This window comes from Bos taurus, chromosome 9 (assembly GCF_002263795.3).
Source record: "Bos taurus isolate L1 Dominette 01449 registration number 42190680 breed Hereford chromosome 9, ARS-UCD2.0, whole genome shotgun sequence".
In the NCBI taxonomy this organism is placed as follows: Eukaryota; Metazoa; Chordata; class Mammalia; order Artiodactyla; family Bovidae; genus Bos; species Bos taurus.
This window is the reverse complement of record NC_037336.1, coordinates 8701957-8720607: the sequence shown is the minus strand read 5'-3', so window position 1 is coordinate 8720607 and position 18651 is coordinate 8701957. Positions and strand designations below refer to the sequence as shown.

General features: G+C 42.2%; 1 protein-coding gene across 1 annotated transcript in view; it reads left to right on the top strand.

The window, feature by feature from the left end:
* The window catches only part of LMBRD1 (LMBR1 domain containing 1), a 132297-nt gene that overhangs the window by 18841 nt on the left and 94805 nt on the right, over nucleotides 1-18651 (top strand). The window contains 1 exon segment of the mRNA NM_001035092.2: nucleotides 7233-7293. Coding sequence (NP_001030264.1) covers nucleotides 7233-7293 — 61 coding nt within the window.

The following is an 18651-nucleotide window of genomic DNA, read 5'->3' as shown; positions in this document are numbered from 1 at the left end:
TGGGGTCGCACAGAGTCGGACACGACTGAAGCGACTTAGCAGCAGCAGCAGCAGCAGTTGTCTCTGTCTAGTTATGTTTATTTTTAGCCAGCCAAAAGCTTAGATAAAATACCAGTTTTTCCCCAATACTTTGATGTATATATATTGATGTTTTAAAATATTCTTTGTTTCCCTTTTTGTCTTTTCTTTGTTTTGGAGCACTGGCTGGGGGACTAGTGAATTTCCTAAGAGTTGTCATTTGAAGCTGGCCTGTGCTAATAGTTAAACGAGAACTGAAGAGACTTTCAAAGAACTATGTCTGGTAAACTGTAAAGAGTATTTTCTCCAGAAAATTATTAATGAATTCTCTTGAGATGCTTAGTAAAAGACAAGAGTATTTAAACATTAGTATTTAAGAACTAGTTTCAGACTTCATGCCGGAGCTGTGAATTTGGGTGTCTCAGGGTAGAAGTGTGCCATGGCATTTTTAATCTCTTTCGTCCTTATTAAAATGTGCAGGTTGTTGTTTTCCATGATGAATTATGTTGTGGCCTAAGTTTTACAAAGTGCATTGCTTATTCCTAAATGAATATGTCTGTCATCTGAGTTTCTCAGTTTCCACCTCGGATGTTGACGCCTCTAAACTGATTAGGAACCTGCTTATTAGGTACAGTTGTTTGGAAACTCGAGATTTCAAGGCCTGCTGACATTGGGCTTAGGAGCTGAGGACACCAGGCAGGCAGTCAACTATACGTTCTCTGTTTTGTCTACTTTACCTTCCTACTTATTTCTGCCTTCCTTTGGTCAAGGGTATATTGTGATAAGGTCTGAAATATTTCCATTGACCTCTTTTTCAGCTCCTGGCACTATGAGTGTTTTTCGCCGGATAATTTCATTGTTTCTAGTTTTTCTGTGTAATAATTAACTTCACAGATTAAAAAAAAACAAAAACAAAAACTGTAAAGAATGGCTGAAAGTGTTCTATTACAGTGCCTTGTGTAGTTGGCCAATAACTTTGGCTCACGAAACATACAAATTGTGCATGCTCAGTCACGTCCGACTCTCTGTGACCTCATGGACTTGGCCCTCCAGGTTCCTCTGTGCATGGACTTCTCCAGGCAAGAATACTGGAGTGGGTTGCCATTTCCTCCTCTTCCTTCCTGACCCAGGGATCAAACCCACATCTCCTGTGTTTCCTGCATTGCAGGCAGATTCTTTACCACTGAGCTAAAGTGTACTAATAAAAAAAAAAAATCAGAAATAGCCATTAACATGAACAAATATTCTTTATTTTATACAGTGTATAAAATTAGTTAAGATGTGTTAACTAATTATATTAACTAATTAAAATTAGTTAATATAAAAATATTTGTTTTGGTACCTAAAATATTCATTTCTTCCTTCCGTCCATCAGTGATTAATCTCTTTATGGCCTGAGATTATCAGGTGTTTGGGTTGAACGCTCTCCTATTGCCTCATTCCTCCTCTCAGATGCAGATAATTGGACCTTAGAACTTTGTGTTCTTACTACACCTTAAATGTATTCATGCACTTAGTATTTGCTAAGTATGTAATACAGACCTGACAGTTGTAGGTGCTAGAGACAGATGCTGAAAACCAGTGAGTCCACCGCTCTCAGGCCGCCTACGTTCTCTGAGGCCAGACCAGCTCGCTTCCTAGTGCTCAGTTCTGTGAGGACGCAGAGCAGACCAATGTGAGCGTCCGCTCAGCAGTGGGTGTTGAGGTGGGAGGGGGAAGGCCAGACTGCTGCAGAGGGTCCTTAAGGTGAGACCCGAGTGAAGCAGCCTTCACAGAGACGCCGCAGCAGGACAGCGGCCCTCGGGGAGACGTGCATCTGGTCTGCTGGACTGCAGGGTGGCGTCGGGTTGTGCTGTGGTACCAGCTGAGGTCAAGAGGAAGGTGGGGACCCAGTGTTTTTCCCTTTAGGTCATATCTATGGGTTTAGATTTTCTTCTCAGTGCAGTGGGAAGTTAAGGTTTTAAAAAATAAAGTTGACTTGGGATTAGAGTGGTGTTGGTGAAGAAAAGTGATTAAAGTTGGCATGTATTTTGGAGGTAGACTGCGTGGCCTTGCTGATGGATTAGATATGGGGTTGAAGGAAAAAGAAAACTGAAGCAGTGATGCCTAGGACACTTTAGAGCAATAGGGATGCCTGGGGAATAATAAGTCCTGTGTGTGCACGTGGGCAAGTGAGTTCAGTTCAGTTGCTCGGTCGTGTCCAACTCCTTGCAATACCAAGGACAGCAATATACCAGGCCTTCCTGTCCATCAACAAATCCTGGAGCTTGCTCAAACTCTTGTCCATCGAGTCAGTGATGCCATCCAACCATCTCATCCTCTGCCGTCCCCTACTCCTCCTGCCTTCAATCTTTCCCAGCATCAGGGTCTTTTCTAATGAGTCAGTTCTTTGCATCAGGTGGCCAAAGTATTGGAGTTTCAGCTTCAGCATCAGTCCTTCCAATGAATAGTCAGGACTGATTTCCTTTGGGATGGACTGGTTGGATCTCCTTGCTGTCCAAGCGATTCTCAAGAGTCTTCTCCAACACCACAGTTCAAAAGCATCAATTCTTTGGTGCCCAGCTTTCTTTATGGTCCAACTCTCACATCCATACACGACTACTGGAAAAACCATAGCCTTGCCTAGACAGACCTTCGTTGGCAAAGTAATGTCTCTGCTGAGGGGATGTTAGAAAAAGAGCTGCATTCTGGACAGGTTACCTTCCAAGTGCCTGTCATATATATTTAGGTGGTGCAGTCAAGTGGCGAGTTAAGCTCCAGGGAAACCTTCGTGGTGACTGGAAGTCATCAGCCTGTGGATGGTATTTAGAGCTGTGGACAGACCCGTAGCTGGGGAGAGCGAGTGGTCAGAGAAGGCTTGACACCAGGGCCGGGCCAGGGATGGCAGAGCTGTATTATTATGTGGAGGCCACTCACGGGGCGGGGCTGCAGCCTGGTAGGGGGAAGGAAAATGGAAGAGGGGCGCTTCTCAGCAGATGTGCTTCAAGAGCAATGCTGAGAAGTGGAGGGAGAGTGGCAGGGGAGTGACCCCTCGCTTTTGGTGAAGAGTAATCTCTGCAGAGCAGTGGGTGGTCAGGTGGGAGTGAGCTAAGTGTGGGCAGGAAGGTGGGGGAGTAGTGACGGGATGCTGGCAGCTTTTCAGGAAGCTCCTCCTCCAGGGGAGTAGGAGGTGGGTTGAGGGAGGGGTGTTTTTATTTGTGGTGACTGTGGTATTTGATGGAAACTACTGGAGTGCATACACTGTAGGATTCAGTAGAGTGGGAGAGATGTTTGTCAGGGGAGAGTATCGTTGCAGGCCCGGTGTTGTGTCCTTGCAGAAGCAGAGGGTTGCGGGCCTCTGCGTGAAAGGCTTGGCTGTAAATAGCATGGGCACTCAGCAGAAGGAAGCACTGGCATCTGAGTACAGGTGGAACGGGGTCTCCATTTGGGACTGAACTGAGTAGCTCTTGTTTTTGGTCCTCAGATTATTTTAGAGAACTTCAAGTCTGGGTTTCTTAAGCATCGGCTTCTGTGCCGAGTGCTTCGTTCCTGTAAGGGGCGGTCCTGTGTGTTGCAGCCATTTAGCAGAGCCTAACCTCCACCTTCAGATGCCAGTAGCATGCTGTCCCTTCCCCAGCCCCCTCCCCAGCCCCACTGTCTCCAAGACACTGCCAGATGTCCTCTTGGGGAGTCATCCATGAGTGAGAGCCACAGGTCTAAAGGGAGGTTATCTGGTAAAGTTAAGGGTACTTAAGTGTAGCTTTGGGTTGGACTGAGCATTTTAAAAGGTCTCCTGGAAGGATGGAAAAGGAGCTTTATGTATACAAATCAATACCTTTCCGCTTCATGGACTGTATCGCCTTTTCCTTTTTTCTCTAAAATGTTCTTGTATATTCTCTACTTAGTATTAGTTCTTGTTTTCTCTCACATTCCTTTGGGTCTTCTGAAGTTTTTTTTTTTTGGTCTCTACTTTGGGAGGCAGAAGTTTGTAAAATGTATCAAGGGCATAACTAAGCAATTTTCAAAATGTAGAAGTTTCATAAATGGAGCTCTTTTGACAGTGAATCGGATACCTTGGAGGCAAGATTGTATATAAAAGCCAAATATACAAATAATACTTGAGTGATGTTGTATATTTTACACATATTTTTTGCTTTAAAATAGTAACAGTAATATTCTCTAACTGCTGCAAGATTTGGTTAAAGGAAAGAACCCTTGAGGGTAAAAGACACTAAATGTCAGTGAACCTTTGAGTTTAAATTGTTGTTTAGTGCTAGGTTGTGTCTGACTCTTACCACCCCATGGACTGTAGCCCACCAGGCCCCTCCATCCATGGGATTTCCCAGGTAAGAATACTGGAGTGGTTGCCATTTCCTTCTTCAGGGGATCTTCCCAACCCAAGGATCCAGCCTGCATCTCCTGCATTAGCAGGCAGATTCTTTACCAGGGAAGCCCATTGATTTTAAATTACCTCCAGTCTTTCTACTTATGTCTTCTTCTGAGGTTATTGTCTTCTTCAGTTTTTAAGTTTAACTTGGTTGGAATCTTGCAGAGGAATAGCTGTAATTATCCTCTGTTTCAAAAAATCGTCAAGCTTCAAAAATCTTTAAAAATTTGTTTTGATATATAAATAATCACTTAAGAAACACAGCTTTTGGGAGCTGAAGTTTTGGTTGTGTTCATTCATTTGGATACCTGAAGAAAAAATTTCTCGTCATTGGTTAGAATTTACCACAGTGCTTTTTCCAGTCTTGTGCAGTGAGCACTGCTTAAGTTTATTTTTATTTTTCTGTAGTATATATTTGGTGTTTCTTTGATTACATTTTTTAGTCGAAGATTGTGAGTCTTATTGATTGCAACTTGTTCTGTTTAGCCCCATTCAGAAATAGTTCATGGATATCCATATATACCAGTTTATATACATTTTAGAGATTTTAATGTCCATATGGTATTCCACATTATAAAGGTACAATAATACATTTTATTGTTTCTCCCCAGGTGATTAGATTCTCTCATTTTTTGTGGTTTCTTATTGTGTTTTAGCATTTTAAACAACATTATCCTATTGTTTATTGATCTTTTTGTTGGGGTGCACAGACTTTCTAGTTGTGGCGCATGGCCTAACTTGCGTGGAGGCATGTCGGATCTTAGTTCCCTGATCAGGGATTGAACCCTTGTCCCCTGCATGGCAAAGCAGATTCTTAACCATTGGACCACCCTGAGTATTGTTGGGTGAAGAAAGATCAATCACCATTGATTGGTGGAGGCTGTAATTTATGGGACTAAGGGTCAACAGGTCCACACGCTCTTATGTGCTTCCCATTCTGTGAAGTGGTGAGCTTTCCCATAGTGTGGGTGCTTCAGCAGAGGCACCTCTGCCTGCGGGGCAGGCGGAAGATTAGCCTCAGGTAGATCAACACCGTGGATGTGGGTCCCCCCAACACGAGCTGGAATACCCGCTGTCTGCGGGCCCGGGACACCGCAGGGGCTGGGCACCCCGTGCCCCTGGGCCCCTTGGTCCCCTGAGTGACTGAGGGGAGGACAGCCCACCTGCTGTGGGGGGGGGGGGTGGTGGGCAGTGCGGGGCCTGGGCTTGCAAGCTGCCAGGCATCCCTCCGGAGGTCTTGAGGTTGTTAAGTGGGCAGGACTACTTGTTTCAAAACATCCCTGTGCATCATATCTGTCCTGATTTGTGTGAATCTTTTTAGGACAGATTCCAGCAAAAATGATCTATATCATGGACTGTTTCTTACTAATTACTGTGTGTAGATGGCTTTTCCTCCACGTTTGCCATTGCTGGATATTTTTAATGTTTTAAATCTTGCCATTTAGGTAAATGGAAGGTCACTATGATATTAATAATAGATTTTCATGGTTTATTAATAAGGTTTAGTAATTGGTTAAATTCCTCCTTGTTGGTCTTTTACAAAAATTTTCTTAGCTCTTTGACTGTATGTTTTCAGATGACTTTTAGAACCACCACGTCAGAGCACTGTCCCTGCTGTTGGGGTTTTGATTGGCAGTGTACGGTTTCATGGATTTGGTATTTACAGCCTTTTCATGTGGAAACACTGACTTTTCATTTGGATCTTTTTCATATTCTGTAGTTACTTGTTTCTTTATTCAGGTAACATAATTTTAAAGTTTAGCCTATTCTTAAGTTTTTCACAGTCTTCATTGCTATTGGAGAAATAGTATTTTTATTGTGCACTGTATGCCAAGGTTTGTGTCTGTAGTGCTAAATTTGAGTTTTCCACACTTTGGTTCTTTTAGCCATTTTTCAATTAGAAATTCATAAATCCTTGTTGTAGGTGTTTATAAGTGAAAAAGGGAAAAAAAAGAAAAACCTAAATTATTTTAGGATAATTGAATGTTACCACTCTGCCTTAAAAGACTTGTAAGTGGGATTCTTAAAGTATTGATGGAACAGAATTGACCTGAATACTAAAATGAACCTTGTTACTTAATAGCAAGTCACATAGACTCTCCAGGTTTAATTTTTTATATGCATAAAATTAGGATATTCAAAAAGACTTGCTATTTATCTCAGTTCTAATTAATTAATGTAGTTTTTAAAAAATTTGAGATTAATTTGAATTAATTTTCTAAAATTACTAATTAAAAAATAATTGGGTTGAATGCAAAGGAGTTTAGTTTACTCTTCTTTTAGGTATTTTTAAAAATGTATGTTATGCTGAATATCTTGTTTCTAAGTTACACTTCGCACCTGTCACTCTTGTATAGCAGTGTGCCTCTGCTTCCCCTTGCCCTCCGACAGAGGCTAGCATACTTAAAGTGACTCAGAAGCCCTCACACCTGCCCCTCCTCTCCCTCGCTCACCTGTTTTCCCTTCCCTTTCCAGAAGCTCTAGTGAGTCTGTATTTTGCTTCTTTGCAGGCTTTTCAGACTCTCCATGTATGTGCCTTCACCGTCTTCCCTCCTTCCCGTTGTGTTTTTCAGACCCTGTTTAGTTGCCCTGGGAAGCCACCTCTGACAGTCAGTCGACTTCCATCCCATGAACTTCCTCAGAACCACCTGCTCACGCTTGCTCACATTTACCTGCTAATGCAGTTGTCTTTTTACTCATCTGTCGCTGACTTCTTGAAGGCACAGACCATACCTGTCGGTGTCAATAATACATTTTAAAGTGATACTCGATCATATTAAGACTTAAGTATAACTGTTAAGCAATTAGATGTTTCATTAATGTTTCTGTTGTTTCCTTTTTGTCCTAGGACTGGGCCAACGGGAATGTCAGCAGACAGATCGAGGACACTGTACTGTATGGTTACTATAGTGAGTAAATTTCCATTTCATTTCCTGTCTGGGCTGGTCACTAAAGTGTAGAATAAAGCTACATATAAACTTTAAATTTTGAGATTGCACTTGAGATGAGTGTTTCAGCACCAGAAATAAGTAGTATAGAATTCACCTTGTCATCTTGAAGCTTCTGTAAGATACTTTGCTTCATTAAGATTCACCTGCTGCCCTTCTCTGTAGACGTTTAGTCATGTTAAGTCTCAGCTCTCTGCCTCTGATACCATTGTTTGCTCACCTTCCTTACCACTTTCCCACTTGAGTATCTGTGTTCCAGAAATTTCTTCTACGTATTGCAGTAGTAGAATATACTGTCTGGGAGTTTGCAACATCACCTTTTCTATACTCTACAGAGCCTATTAATCTGGGAGTCATGGGGGCTTGGGGGCTTCCCTAGTAGCTCAGCTGGTTAAGAATCCACCTTCGATGAAGGGGACCCCAGTCCGATTTCTTGGTCAGGAAGATCCCCTGGAGAAGGGATTTCGGCTACCCACTCCAGTATTCTTGACTGGAGGATCCCCATGGACAGAGGAGCCTGGCGGGCTGCAGTCCATGGGGTCTCAAAGAGTCCCATGCGACTGAGTGACTAAGCACAGCACAGCATGGTGACCTGGGCCCTTCCTCCTTTGCTTCCTCTCTTCCTTCCGTAGTGTTGGATTAGGGAACCTATTTGTAATAACCACTTAAATGTTTCCCAAGTTTTTTCTTTGAAAACATATAAATGTGCTGAAAACATATAAATGTGCTTTTTAAAAATGTTTAAGTGCTGAATTAGAAAAGGGATATCTTTTTTTTTCAGTCAGCAGTGAGTCAAGAGGTTGAAAAAAATTTTTATAGAATACTGAAAAAACATCTGTAGAAGTTTCTGTTGATAGGATGAGTTTTTCAAGGATGTCATTGGATCTTAATTTAGCTGCCTTGGCTCTAACTTTGTCCTTTACCTATCTAAAATCTGCAGGACCTATGAAATTCTATTTCTTTGGTATAGATTTTAGAAATATTTTTGTGGTGTTTTAATAAAGAATTCATTATTTCTTATGAATACATTAAATGTGTATCATAAAATTCATATTTGACCTAGTAAGTGAACACTTTTGAAATGCTGGTATATTAAGCAGACTATTGCTTTTCCTTACAAATTTACTGCGTGCATGTTCAGTCATTCAGTTGTGTCTGACTCTTTGCAACCCCATGGACTGCAGCATGCCAGGTTTCCCTGTCCTTCACCATCTCCCAGAGTTATTCAAACTCATGTCCATTGAGTTGGTGATGCCATCTAACCATGTCATCCTCTGTCGTCCCCTTCTCCTCCTGCCTTCAATCTTTCCCAGCATCAGGGTCTTTTTCAGTGAGTCAGTTCTTCTCATCAGGTGCCCAAAGTATTATTGGAGTTTCAGCTCCAGCATCAGTCCTTCTAGTGAATATTCAGGGTTGATTTCCTTTAGGATGGACTGGTTTGATCTCCTTTAAGTCCAAGGGACTCTCAAGAGTCTTCTATAGCACCGCAATTCTAAAGCATCGATTTTTCGGCTTTCAGTCTTCTTTATGGTCCAACTCTCATGTCCGTACATGACTACTGGAAAAACTTTGACTATATGGACCTTTGTCAGCAAAGTAATATCTCTGTTTTTTAATACATAGTCTAGATTTGTCATGGCTTTTCTTTCAAGGAGCAAGCATCTTTTAATTTCATGGCTGCAGTCACCATCTGCAGTGATTTTGGAGCCCAAGAAAATAAAGTCAGCCACTGTTTCCATTGTTTCCCCATCTGTTTGCCAGGAAGTAATGGGACTGGATGACATGATCCTAGTTTTCTGAATATTGAGTTTTAAGCCAGCTTTTTTCACTCTCCTCTTTCACCTTCATCAAGAGGCTTTTTATTTTTAGTTCCTCTTTGCTTTCTGTCATAAGGGTGCTGCTGCTGGTAAGTCGCTTCAGTCGTGTCCAACTCTGTGCGACCTCATAGACGGCAGCCCACCGGACTCCTCTATCCCTGGGATTCTCTAGGCAAGAATACTGGAGTGGGTTGCCAGTCATCTGAATATCAGAGGTTGTTGAGATTTCTCCTGGCAATCTTGATTCTAGTTTGACAGGATATAAATCCCCTCATCAAAACAGTTCTGTGGGTGGGGCCTGTCTCTTTGTAACACTAAAGTGCATTTGTGCTGCAAAATGTGACAAGATCAGCCCGATTTTATCTAGGTGTAGTCCAGGTTTATGAACCCTATCTTATCATTGAACCTAGAGGCTACTGTGTTGATCCATCATAGTCAAGGGTACAAAGACTTCTACACTGGAGTGTTAATTCGGCAATCTTTCCAGTTTGTTTTATAGAGAGAATTAAGTCTGCAGAAAATGATTTGTGATAATTTTTCTTAATCCTCCTAAGGATAATGTGTCTCTAGTGCTGTTTTAAATGCATGGGGAAAAATTAATCTTTATAAACAAGATGACTTAGGGATTTAGGGTTTGATTCTCTGTATAATTTGGATTGTAGTGAGAGACTACTTTGGGATAGGAGAGTCATTGATCTAGGAAAGAATTTTGCATGAGAAGCCAAATTATGAAAGAAAAAAGATTTCCTGATGACTGTGGAATCGAAGCAAGAGGATTTAATTTAATAATATTAATGGTTGTTGTCATTATGTTACTTAATTCATTTTAGCTATGATTGGTAGGTCTTTGACTCGGATGATGACCTATAACTAAGAATCATAGCTTCTGAGATGGTAACTGTCCTCAAGCCCAGCTGTTTCCTATAAATGCTCGATAGTACCTAACTGCCCATTACTTCTCTCCTCCTGCACCCTGAGTGCCACACAGACTCCAGAGAATCCAAAGCGCTATTTTATCCGTTCCCTGCTGTGAGATTCTGTATTTCATCTAATCTCTCCTAACATACCAACACATTCTCGTTGCCTGACCTTGCCAGGTATTGTGCAAGGCTTTCACATTCAACGTTTTCGTTGATCTTCAGGAATGTCATTTTGTGGAGGTATTTTCTACATTTTACTGGTGAAGAAATTGATACCTCAGGATGTTACAGATCACCTTGTTAGTGAATGATTAGTCCAGAATGGGCATTATTATAGTATTATTATAATGTTTCCTAAGCTGGAGCTGCTTACTGTTAAGGGAGCTGTCTTTTAATAAATTCTTCTGGGGATGTTTGTTACCTATGGGAATGCTTAGCATGGAACCTCTGGGGCAGCTTCAAACATCACCTAGAGGCCTTTTAAATAATACGGAATACTAGATTACATCCAGAGAGACTCTGATTTACGTTGGCATTCTGTTAACATCACCACTCTTCTTATCAGAGAAGCACTTATGTATGGGAAGGATGGAAGACTGGAGGTGCTGGATTCAAGTTTCCCCAAAATTTCTGATTCTCTCTTGAGACCTCAAGTTTTATCACTAGTAACAAATACTGTCACTTACTTTCTTTGAAGTACAGGTTCACTTTGTTCATTTCTGAGAGAGTCGCCTAGTACTCCAATCTGGATTACTATTGCTTTTCTGTCCTTTGTTCTTTCAAGCGAAAATTATACTATTTGTGAGCTATTTGTGTAGCTCACAGCTGAAATAGCACTAGTGGTTCTCACAAGAATGCTGAAAGTGTACTTGCTTAAACAGAACTTGGAACAGATGAGCACTCATGGGTGGACATCTCAGAAGTATTTCTGCTTAAGGGTACTTTCCTGATTACAAGTGCCCCACGCTGGTGAGTGCTAGTGGGTGAAGAATGTAGTAACTGCTAGGGGAAAGGGAAATAGCATCTTACACTGTCATGAAGATGATTTCATGTGCAGATACCCTGCTGATCTGTGCTGATCTTGAGGTCCTGAAACCACATTTTTAAAGAAACTTCTGTTGTATTAATAGAACTTTGGGTGTTTTTTTTCTGGAAACTTTGTGGAAGTGAATCCTGCTGCAGATACTTCAGCTGCTGATTGGTTATTACCAGGCTGTGTTAACTGAAGCTGCCTACAAAGACATAGCTTCCTGGAGCTCACAGAAGGCTGAGAGGGTAGAATAGCTTGTGTGCATGTGTGTGTGTGCACGCACGCGTGTGTGTGCATGCATGCATGCTTAGTCACTTGAGTCATGTCCGACGCTTTGCAACCCTGTAGACTGTAGCCCGCCAGGCTCCCCTGTCCATGGAATTCTCCAGGCAAGGATACTGGAGTGGGTTTCCATGCCCTCCTCCAGGGGATCTTCCTGACCCAGGGAAGATCCTGCGTTTCTTATGTCTCCTGATTGTCAGGCAGGTTATTTATCACTAGTGCCACCCGGGAAGCTGGTGAATTGCCTACTTCTGCCCCTTTAACCTGTACTCGTGGTGACCCTGTACTCAGAAGAAGACTGTCTCGTCAGAGGATGTTGTGCCCACCCCAGAAACATTGACTCATTTTTCTTTTCCTTTTGAGTATTTTTGTTTATTCATCTTTGCCTTCAAATTTCTTTGATATTTTCTTTTAAAGCTTCTCTTGCCTGAGTCTTTGGCTCTCGGTTCTGTTTTAGTTTCACATTTGAGCCTCTTATTAACTCCTCTGTATATGTTTAGCCTTTTATCTGAGTTCTGTTTGGCATCAGATTAATTTTTATCTTTAAATTCTTTCTATTTATTATAATTTATTGTAAATGTTTTTCTCTCTTCTCTGACTGTTGTTGAAATTTTTAGTTTTAATTCTTTGACCATCTACTTCCCTTTAGCTTCTTTTAAGCGAATTTTCCTTTTACTTAATCATTTGTCTTTATGCGTGTTTTGATTTTGCTGTGAGTGCAGGGTGGTTTAGACACAGGGAAAGCCCAAACCAAGAGCCGGGGTGTTCAGGGCTGTTGTGCTGGCTTGTCTGTGGTTGTCCTGTCACTTCTGGTGACGCTGTCTCCTCTTGATGCTGATTTTTGGGCTCTCTCTTTTGTGTACATAAAAACTGAATCATATCCTGTGTGTCGTTTCCTATTTGGCCTCTTTAGTGCTCAGCATTACATTTGAAAATCATCCATATTGTTGCAGGTAACAGTGCCTTGTTGATTCCCACTGCTGTATAATGCTTCACTGTAACCGTGTATCGAGTTTTATCCACGCTCCTACTGGTGATCAGCTGGCTTGTTTAGCATTTGGCCATTCCCAGTGCTGCTGGGAGGCTCTTGTGTATATATGTGTGGGGCGTGGGTGTATGTATACTGCATTGTTTTCCATTTTATGGATGTTCTTTTTCAAACAACCCCACATAGATTATATAATAAATTTTCACTTTTTGCTGTTAAGGAATTCTGTAGTGGAAATAGAGTTTGCCAAGTGTATGTGTATTTAGGTGAGTTAAATTATAGAACTGGGACGAATAAGATTGACCAAGAAGGTTTCAAACTGAAACTGTGCACCTCAGATTTTAACTTGAACCCACACATCCAGGCTCGAACCCAACCAAGACCCAGCCTGGGGCTTGTACCCATGATCTTCTAGTTGAGATCATGATATTCCTGGTCTCAGGGCCTAACGAAACTCAGGGTCTTGGTGTCTCGTCATGGAAAGAACTCAGTGAGAGCCACAGTGACAGGTAAGAAGTGGATTTATTTCGAGAGAAACACACTCCACAGACAGTGTGTGCCCTCTCAGCCGGTGAGGGCAGCCCCAGGGCATGGGATGGTGTTTTATAGGGGTGGGTAACTTCCTAGGATAATGAGTAGTGGGACGGGTAGTCTAACTATTTGGGGAAGGGCCAGAGATTTCCAGGACTGAGGCACCACCCAATTTTTTAGTGCTATGGTCAGCCTTAGAACCGTCACGGTGCCTGTGGGTGTGTCGCTTAGTCTGCTGATGGCTTACAGTGAGCATACACTGAGACTCAAGGTGTAGTGGAAGTGGACTCATCTGTCATCTTGACCTGTTTAGTTCTAATCATTTTATGTTTTATTCTCAGGCCATGCCATTCTTTTAAAGGTTGTACCCTACCCCCTTCCATCCTGTTTCAAAACTGTTCTTGTGGCAGGCATTCTGGAGCACCTAAGAGAGTTTCCCACGTGGCACTAGTGGTAAAGACCCTGCCTGCCAATGCAGCAGACGTAAGAGACATGGGTTCGATCCCTGGGTCAGGAAGATCCCCTGCAGGAGGGCATGGCAACCCACTCCAGTATTCTTGCCTGGAGAGTCCCATGGTCAGAGGAGCCTGGCAGGCTACAGTCCACAGGATTGCAAAGAGTTGGATATGACTCAAGTGACTTAGCACACCACACAAGAGAGTTTTTAGGACATTTCACCTCTCTCCCGGTTGGTTAGTTGCTGAACACTTGTAGCTGGAGTTTATACAGTTACTCTGAACATGCTATCTAATCTGTGAATCATGCCATGGTACCTTGAGGTCCCTTCACTTCTTTCTGACTTCTCTGCATGTGTGATGGGGCTGGAGCGGTGCCTTTGCACCATGCTAGGAGTATGAGACGTGTGAGTGCTGAGCAGGTGTCACTGCCCTGCAGACCTCTCTTGAACTTCATATCTGTGTCCAGTGGTCCACTTCACAGTTTCTACCAAAAAGTTCACATCTCAAAATTAACATTTCTAGAGCACCTGATCCTCAAGCTGTTAATATATGATAAATTTCCTGGTGGTCAGTGAATAGCAACTGAGTTCAATCAATTCAGTTGCTCAGTCATGTCTGACTCTGAGACCCCATGGACTGTAGCACGCCAGGCCTCCCTGTCCATCACCAACTCCCAGAGTTTACTCAGACTCATGTCCATTGAGTTGGTGATGCCATCCAGCCATCTCATCTTCTGTTGTCCCCTTTTCTTCCTGCCTTCAATCTTTTCCAGCCTCAGGGTCTTTTCAAATGAGTCAGCTCTTTGCATCAGGTGGCCAGAGTATTGGCGTTTCAGCTTCAGCATCAGTCCTTCCAGTGAACACCCAGGACTGATCTACTTTAGGATGGACTGGTTTATGCTTGCAGACTGCTAAGGACAGTGGTTAGTATATAATATTTTAGACTAGGTCTGTTGCCTTCCTTCTAACCACTTCTTCCCTCCTCAGCTTGAACTGAATGAGAATAAAAATACTGCATATCAAAATTTACGAGGTGCAAGTAAGAGAAAACTTGATAAATTCTACTGTATCAAAATTAAAAATGTGACTTTTCAAAAGACCGTTTAAAAAAATGAAGTCACAGACACAATATTTGCAAACTGTATGTCGTATAAGGCTTGTATACAGAATATAATAACAATTTTTACCAATCACTAATTAGACAAACAGTTAAAAATGAGCAAAGTATTTGAGCATACTTTCATTAATAACGATTTCTAAATTGCTTGTAAGCGCATAAAAGGATGTTCAACATTGTTAATGATTATGGAAATGCAGATTAAATCTCCAGTGAGATACTGCTGCACACCCACTAGAGTGATTATCTCAACTCAGGCTCTGTAACAAAATACTGCAGACTGGGTGACTTAAACATGTATTTCTCACTGTTGTAGAGGCTGGGAAGCGTAAGATCATGGTGCCAACAGATTTGGTTCCTCTCTTGACTTGCAGAGGGCTACCTTCTTGCTGTGTCCTCACGTGGGGACCAGGGGAACAAGAGTAAGACAGACCGGCCCTCTCTTCCTTTTACCCTAAACACTCAGATCATGCCATGGAGTCCTACTCAGGACTTGATCTAATTCTGATTGCTTGCCAAAGGTCCCACCTCCAGATACCATCACATTGGAGGTTAGGGCTTCAACCTGTGCATTTTGGGGCAGACCTACATTCAGTTCATAATGGCTGTAATAAAAACCAGATACTATCCAAGTATTGACAGATCCAGAGAAACTAGAAAGTTCAAACACTGCTGTTGGAAATGTCAGATGGTGTGTTGGGTTGAAAAGCAGTTTTCAACTTTCCTAAAAAGTTGAGCTGGAATCAAGATTGCAGGGAGAAATATCAATAACCTCAGATATGCAGATGGCACCACCCTTACGGCAGAAAATGAAGAGGAACTAAGGAGCCTCTTGATGAAAGTGAAAGAGGAGAGTGAAAAAGCTGGCTTAAAACTCAACATTCAGAGAAGTAAGATCATGGCATCAGGTCCCATCACTTCAAGGCAAATAGATGGGGAAACAGTCACAGACTTTATTTTCTTGGGTTCCAAAATCATTGCAGATGGTGACTGCAGCCATGAAATTAAAAGACGCTCCTTGGAAGAAAAGCTATGACCAACCTAGACAGCATATTAAAAGGCAGACATTACTTTGCTGACAACGGTCCATATAGTGAAAACTGTGATTTTTCTAGTGGTCACGTTTGGATGTGAGAGCTGGATCATAAGAAAGCTGAGTGCTAAAGAATTGATGCTTTTGAACTACAGTGTTGGAGAAGACTCTTGAGAGTTCCTTGGACTGCAGGGAGATCAAACAAGTCCATCCTAAAGGAAACCAATCCTGAATATTCATTGGAAGGACTGATGTTGAAGCTGAAACTCCAATACTTTGGCCACCAGATGAGAAGAGCTGACTCATTGAAAAAGACCCTGATGCTGGGAAAGATTGAAGGCAGGAGAAGCAGATGACAGAGGATGAGATGGTTGGATGGCATCCCCAACTCGATGGACATGAGTTTGAGCAAGCTCCAGGAGTTGGTGATGGACAGGGAGGCCTGGCGTCCTGCAGGCTTTGTGACCATGAGGTCGCAAATAGTCAGACAGAACTGAATTGAACTGAACTGAAAATGTTAAATTTTTTAGTTTATAAACTATGTGATCCAGCAGTTACACTTCAAGGACTGTGCTCAAGAGAAATGGATATAATGTCCACACGAAGATATATATGCAAATTCCACAGCAGTTTTTTTCATAGTAGCACAGAACTGGAAAGAATCCACATGTCCAGCAACCAGTGAGTGTTTAAGTGAAATGTGTTCTGTTTGTGCAGTCTAAGTCAGGGGTCAGCAAACTGGCATTCCTGTTTTCTGTGGCCACTTTCTGAGATAATATCTGGCTCTTCACAGAAAAAAACTCTCTTAGCCCCATGCTTAGTAAAAGAAGCCAGATGCAAAAGACTACATCTTGTTTAATTACTTCGGTATGAAATGTCCAGAAAAGGCAAGTCTCTAGAGACAGAAAGCAGATCAGTCCTTGCCTCAAACTAGGAGTTGGAGTGGGGTTAATTGCGAATGGCACAAAGCAGTTTGTTTGAGATAATGGAAATGCTCTAAAAATGGATCACGGTGCTAGTTACTCAAGTGTATACATTTACTAAAAATCATTGGATTGTGAACTTAAAATTTGTGCATTTTGTGATATGTCAGTTTTATTTCAAAGTTGTTGGGGAAATATTTAATCAGCAGATATAAGTGAAGAGTATAGGACAGTGCTGGGTATATGACAGGCTGTCAGTCCAGGATAGCTGCTATTATTATGACCTAAAACTTGAGGGGACTTGCATTTTTATGATTTCTATTTTCTAAAGTTAGAATCTTATGTGAAAAATGAGGCTGAAAAGTTATGAATTACCAAGGTTTATAAACTGGAATGTGGTTCTTTGTGTATCACACAACATGGCTTCCAAGAATTGTCAGTTAGTAACGCTAATCTGCATTATGTCCATTTATGTACCGTTTATGTGTATTTTATGTGCTGGTATTTCAGCTAATGTTTCTAAGTAGCTTTGGCGTCAACAGTCTAGTTATCATTAGTTTCTACACGATTGTGCGTTACATTGTAAATTGCTTAGCCTTTTCCCTGACTCTGTAATTTAACGTTTTAACAGTTTCTTGTTATAAAAATAGCATTGCAGCATAAACCTTGGAATTAATTTGAAAGAGAGAGGAAAGAACCAACCAAAATAGTCCTTAAGAGAAACGATTGTTCTTCAGGCTACGTCAGATGATGTATTCTAAGTCAGAATCTATAAACGATTTTATTTGGAAAGTTCTATACTGTCAGATCATGCATCGGAATGTTTTAATCACTTTGCTGTGTTACCAGCAATGGTGCAAATGATTTCTTGTCGTGTAACAAATTGCCCCCAAACTTCTCAGTTTAACACTGCAGACAGACGTTATCTCACGTCCCTGTGGGTCAGGGGTCCAGATGCAGCCGTCAGCAGGGACAGTGGTATCCCGGGGTGTGGGCAGAGGCGGCCTCAGGCCTGGGCTGTCTGTGTTCAGCAAAGTCAGCTTTTGCCGCATGCACTTCCCATAGGGCAGCTCATAACATGGGAGCAAGAAGCCAGAGATTTTTAGTCACTCGTCCCCCTCTTTGGTCATACTCTGTTATCAGCAGTGAGTCTAGTCCAGCCCACACCCAGAAGCAGGGCATGAGTATCAGAGATGTTAGCCACTTTAGAGGCTGCCCGCCACAGCTGTTTTGCAAATATTGACAGCTGTGGTATTTACTCAACATGTAATACTTTTATACTTGCAGAGTATTTACTAAGCAGATAAGGTATGAGGTTTGAAGCCAGCGTTTTGCAGTCCCCTATGTGCCTTTACCCAATGCCATCTCCTCCCCAACCCCTTAGAAATAAACACTGTTTAAATTCAGTTCAGTTCAGTTCAGTTCAGTCGCTCAGTCATGTCCAACTCTTTGCGACCCCATGAATCGCAGCACGCCAGGCCTTCCTGTCCATCACCAACTCCCAGAGTTCACTCAGACTCACGTCCATCGACTCAGTGATGCCATCCAGCCATCTCATCCTCTGTCGTTCCCTTCGCCTCCTGCCCCCAATCCCTCCCAGCATCAGAGTCTTTTCCAATGAGTCAACTCTTTGCATGAGGTGGCCAAAGTACTGGAATTTCAGCTTTAGCATCATTCTTTCCAAAGAAATCCCAGGGCTGATCTCCTTCAGGATGGAATGGTTGGATCTCCTTTTAGTCCAAGGGACTCTCAAGAGTCTTCTCCAACACCACAGTTCAAAAGCTTCAATTCTTCAGTGCTCAGCCTTCTTCACAGTCCAACTCTCACATCCATACATGACCACAGGAAAAACTGTAGCCTTGACTAGATGGACCTTTGTTGGCAAAGGAATGTCTCTGCTTTTGAATATGCTATCTAGGTTGGTCATAACTATCCTTCCAAGGAGTATGCATCTTTTAATTGCATGGCTGCAGTCACCATCTGCAGTGATTTTGGAGCCCCAAAAAATAAAGTCTGACACTGTTTCCACTGTTTTCCCATCTAGTTCCCATGAAGTGATGGGACCGGATGCCAGGATCTTAGTTTTCTGAATGTTGAGCTTTAAGCCAACTTTTTCACTCTCCTCTTTCACTGTCATCAAGAGGCTTTTTAGTTCTTCTTCACTTTCTGCCATAAGGGTAGTGTCATCTGCATATCTGAGGTTATTGATATTTCTCCTGGC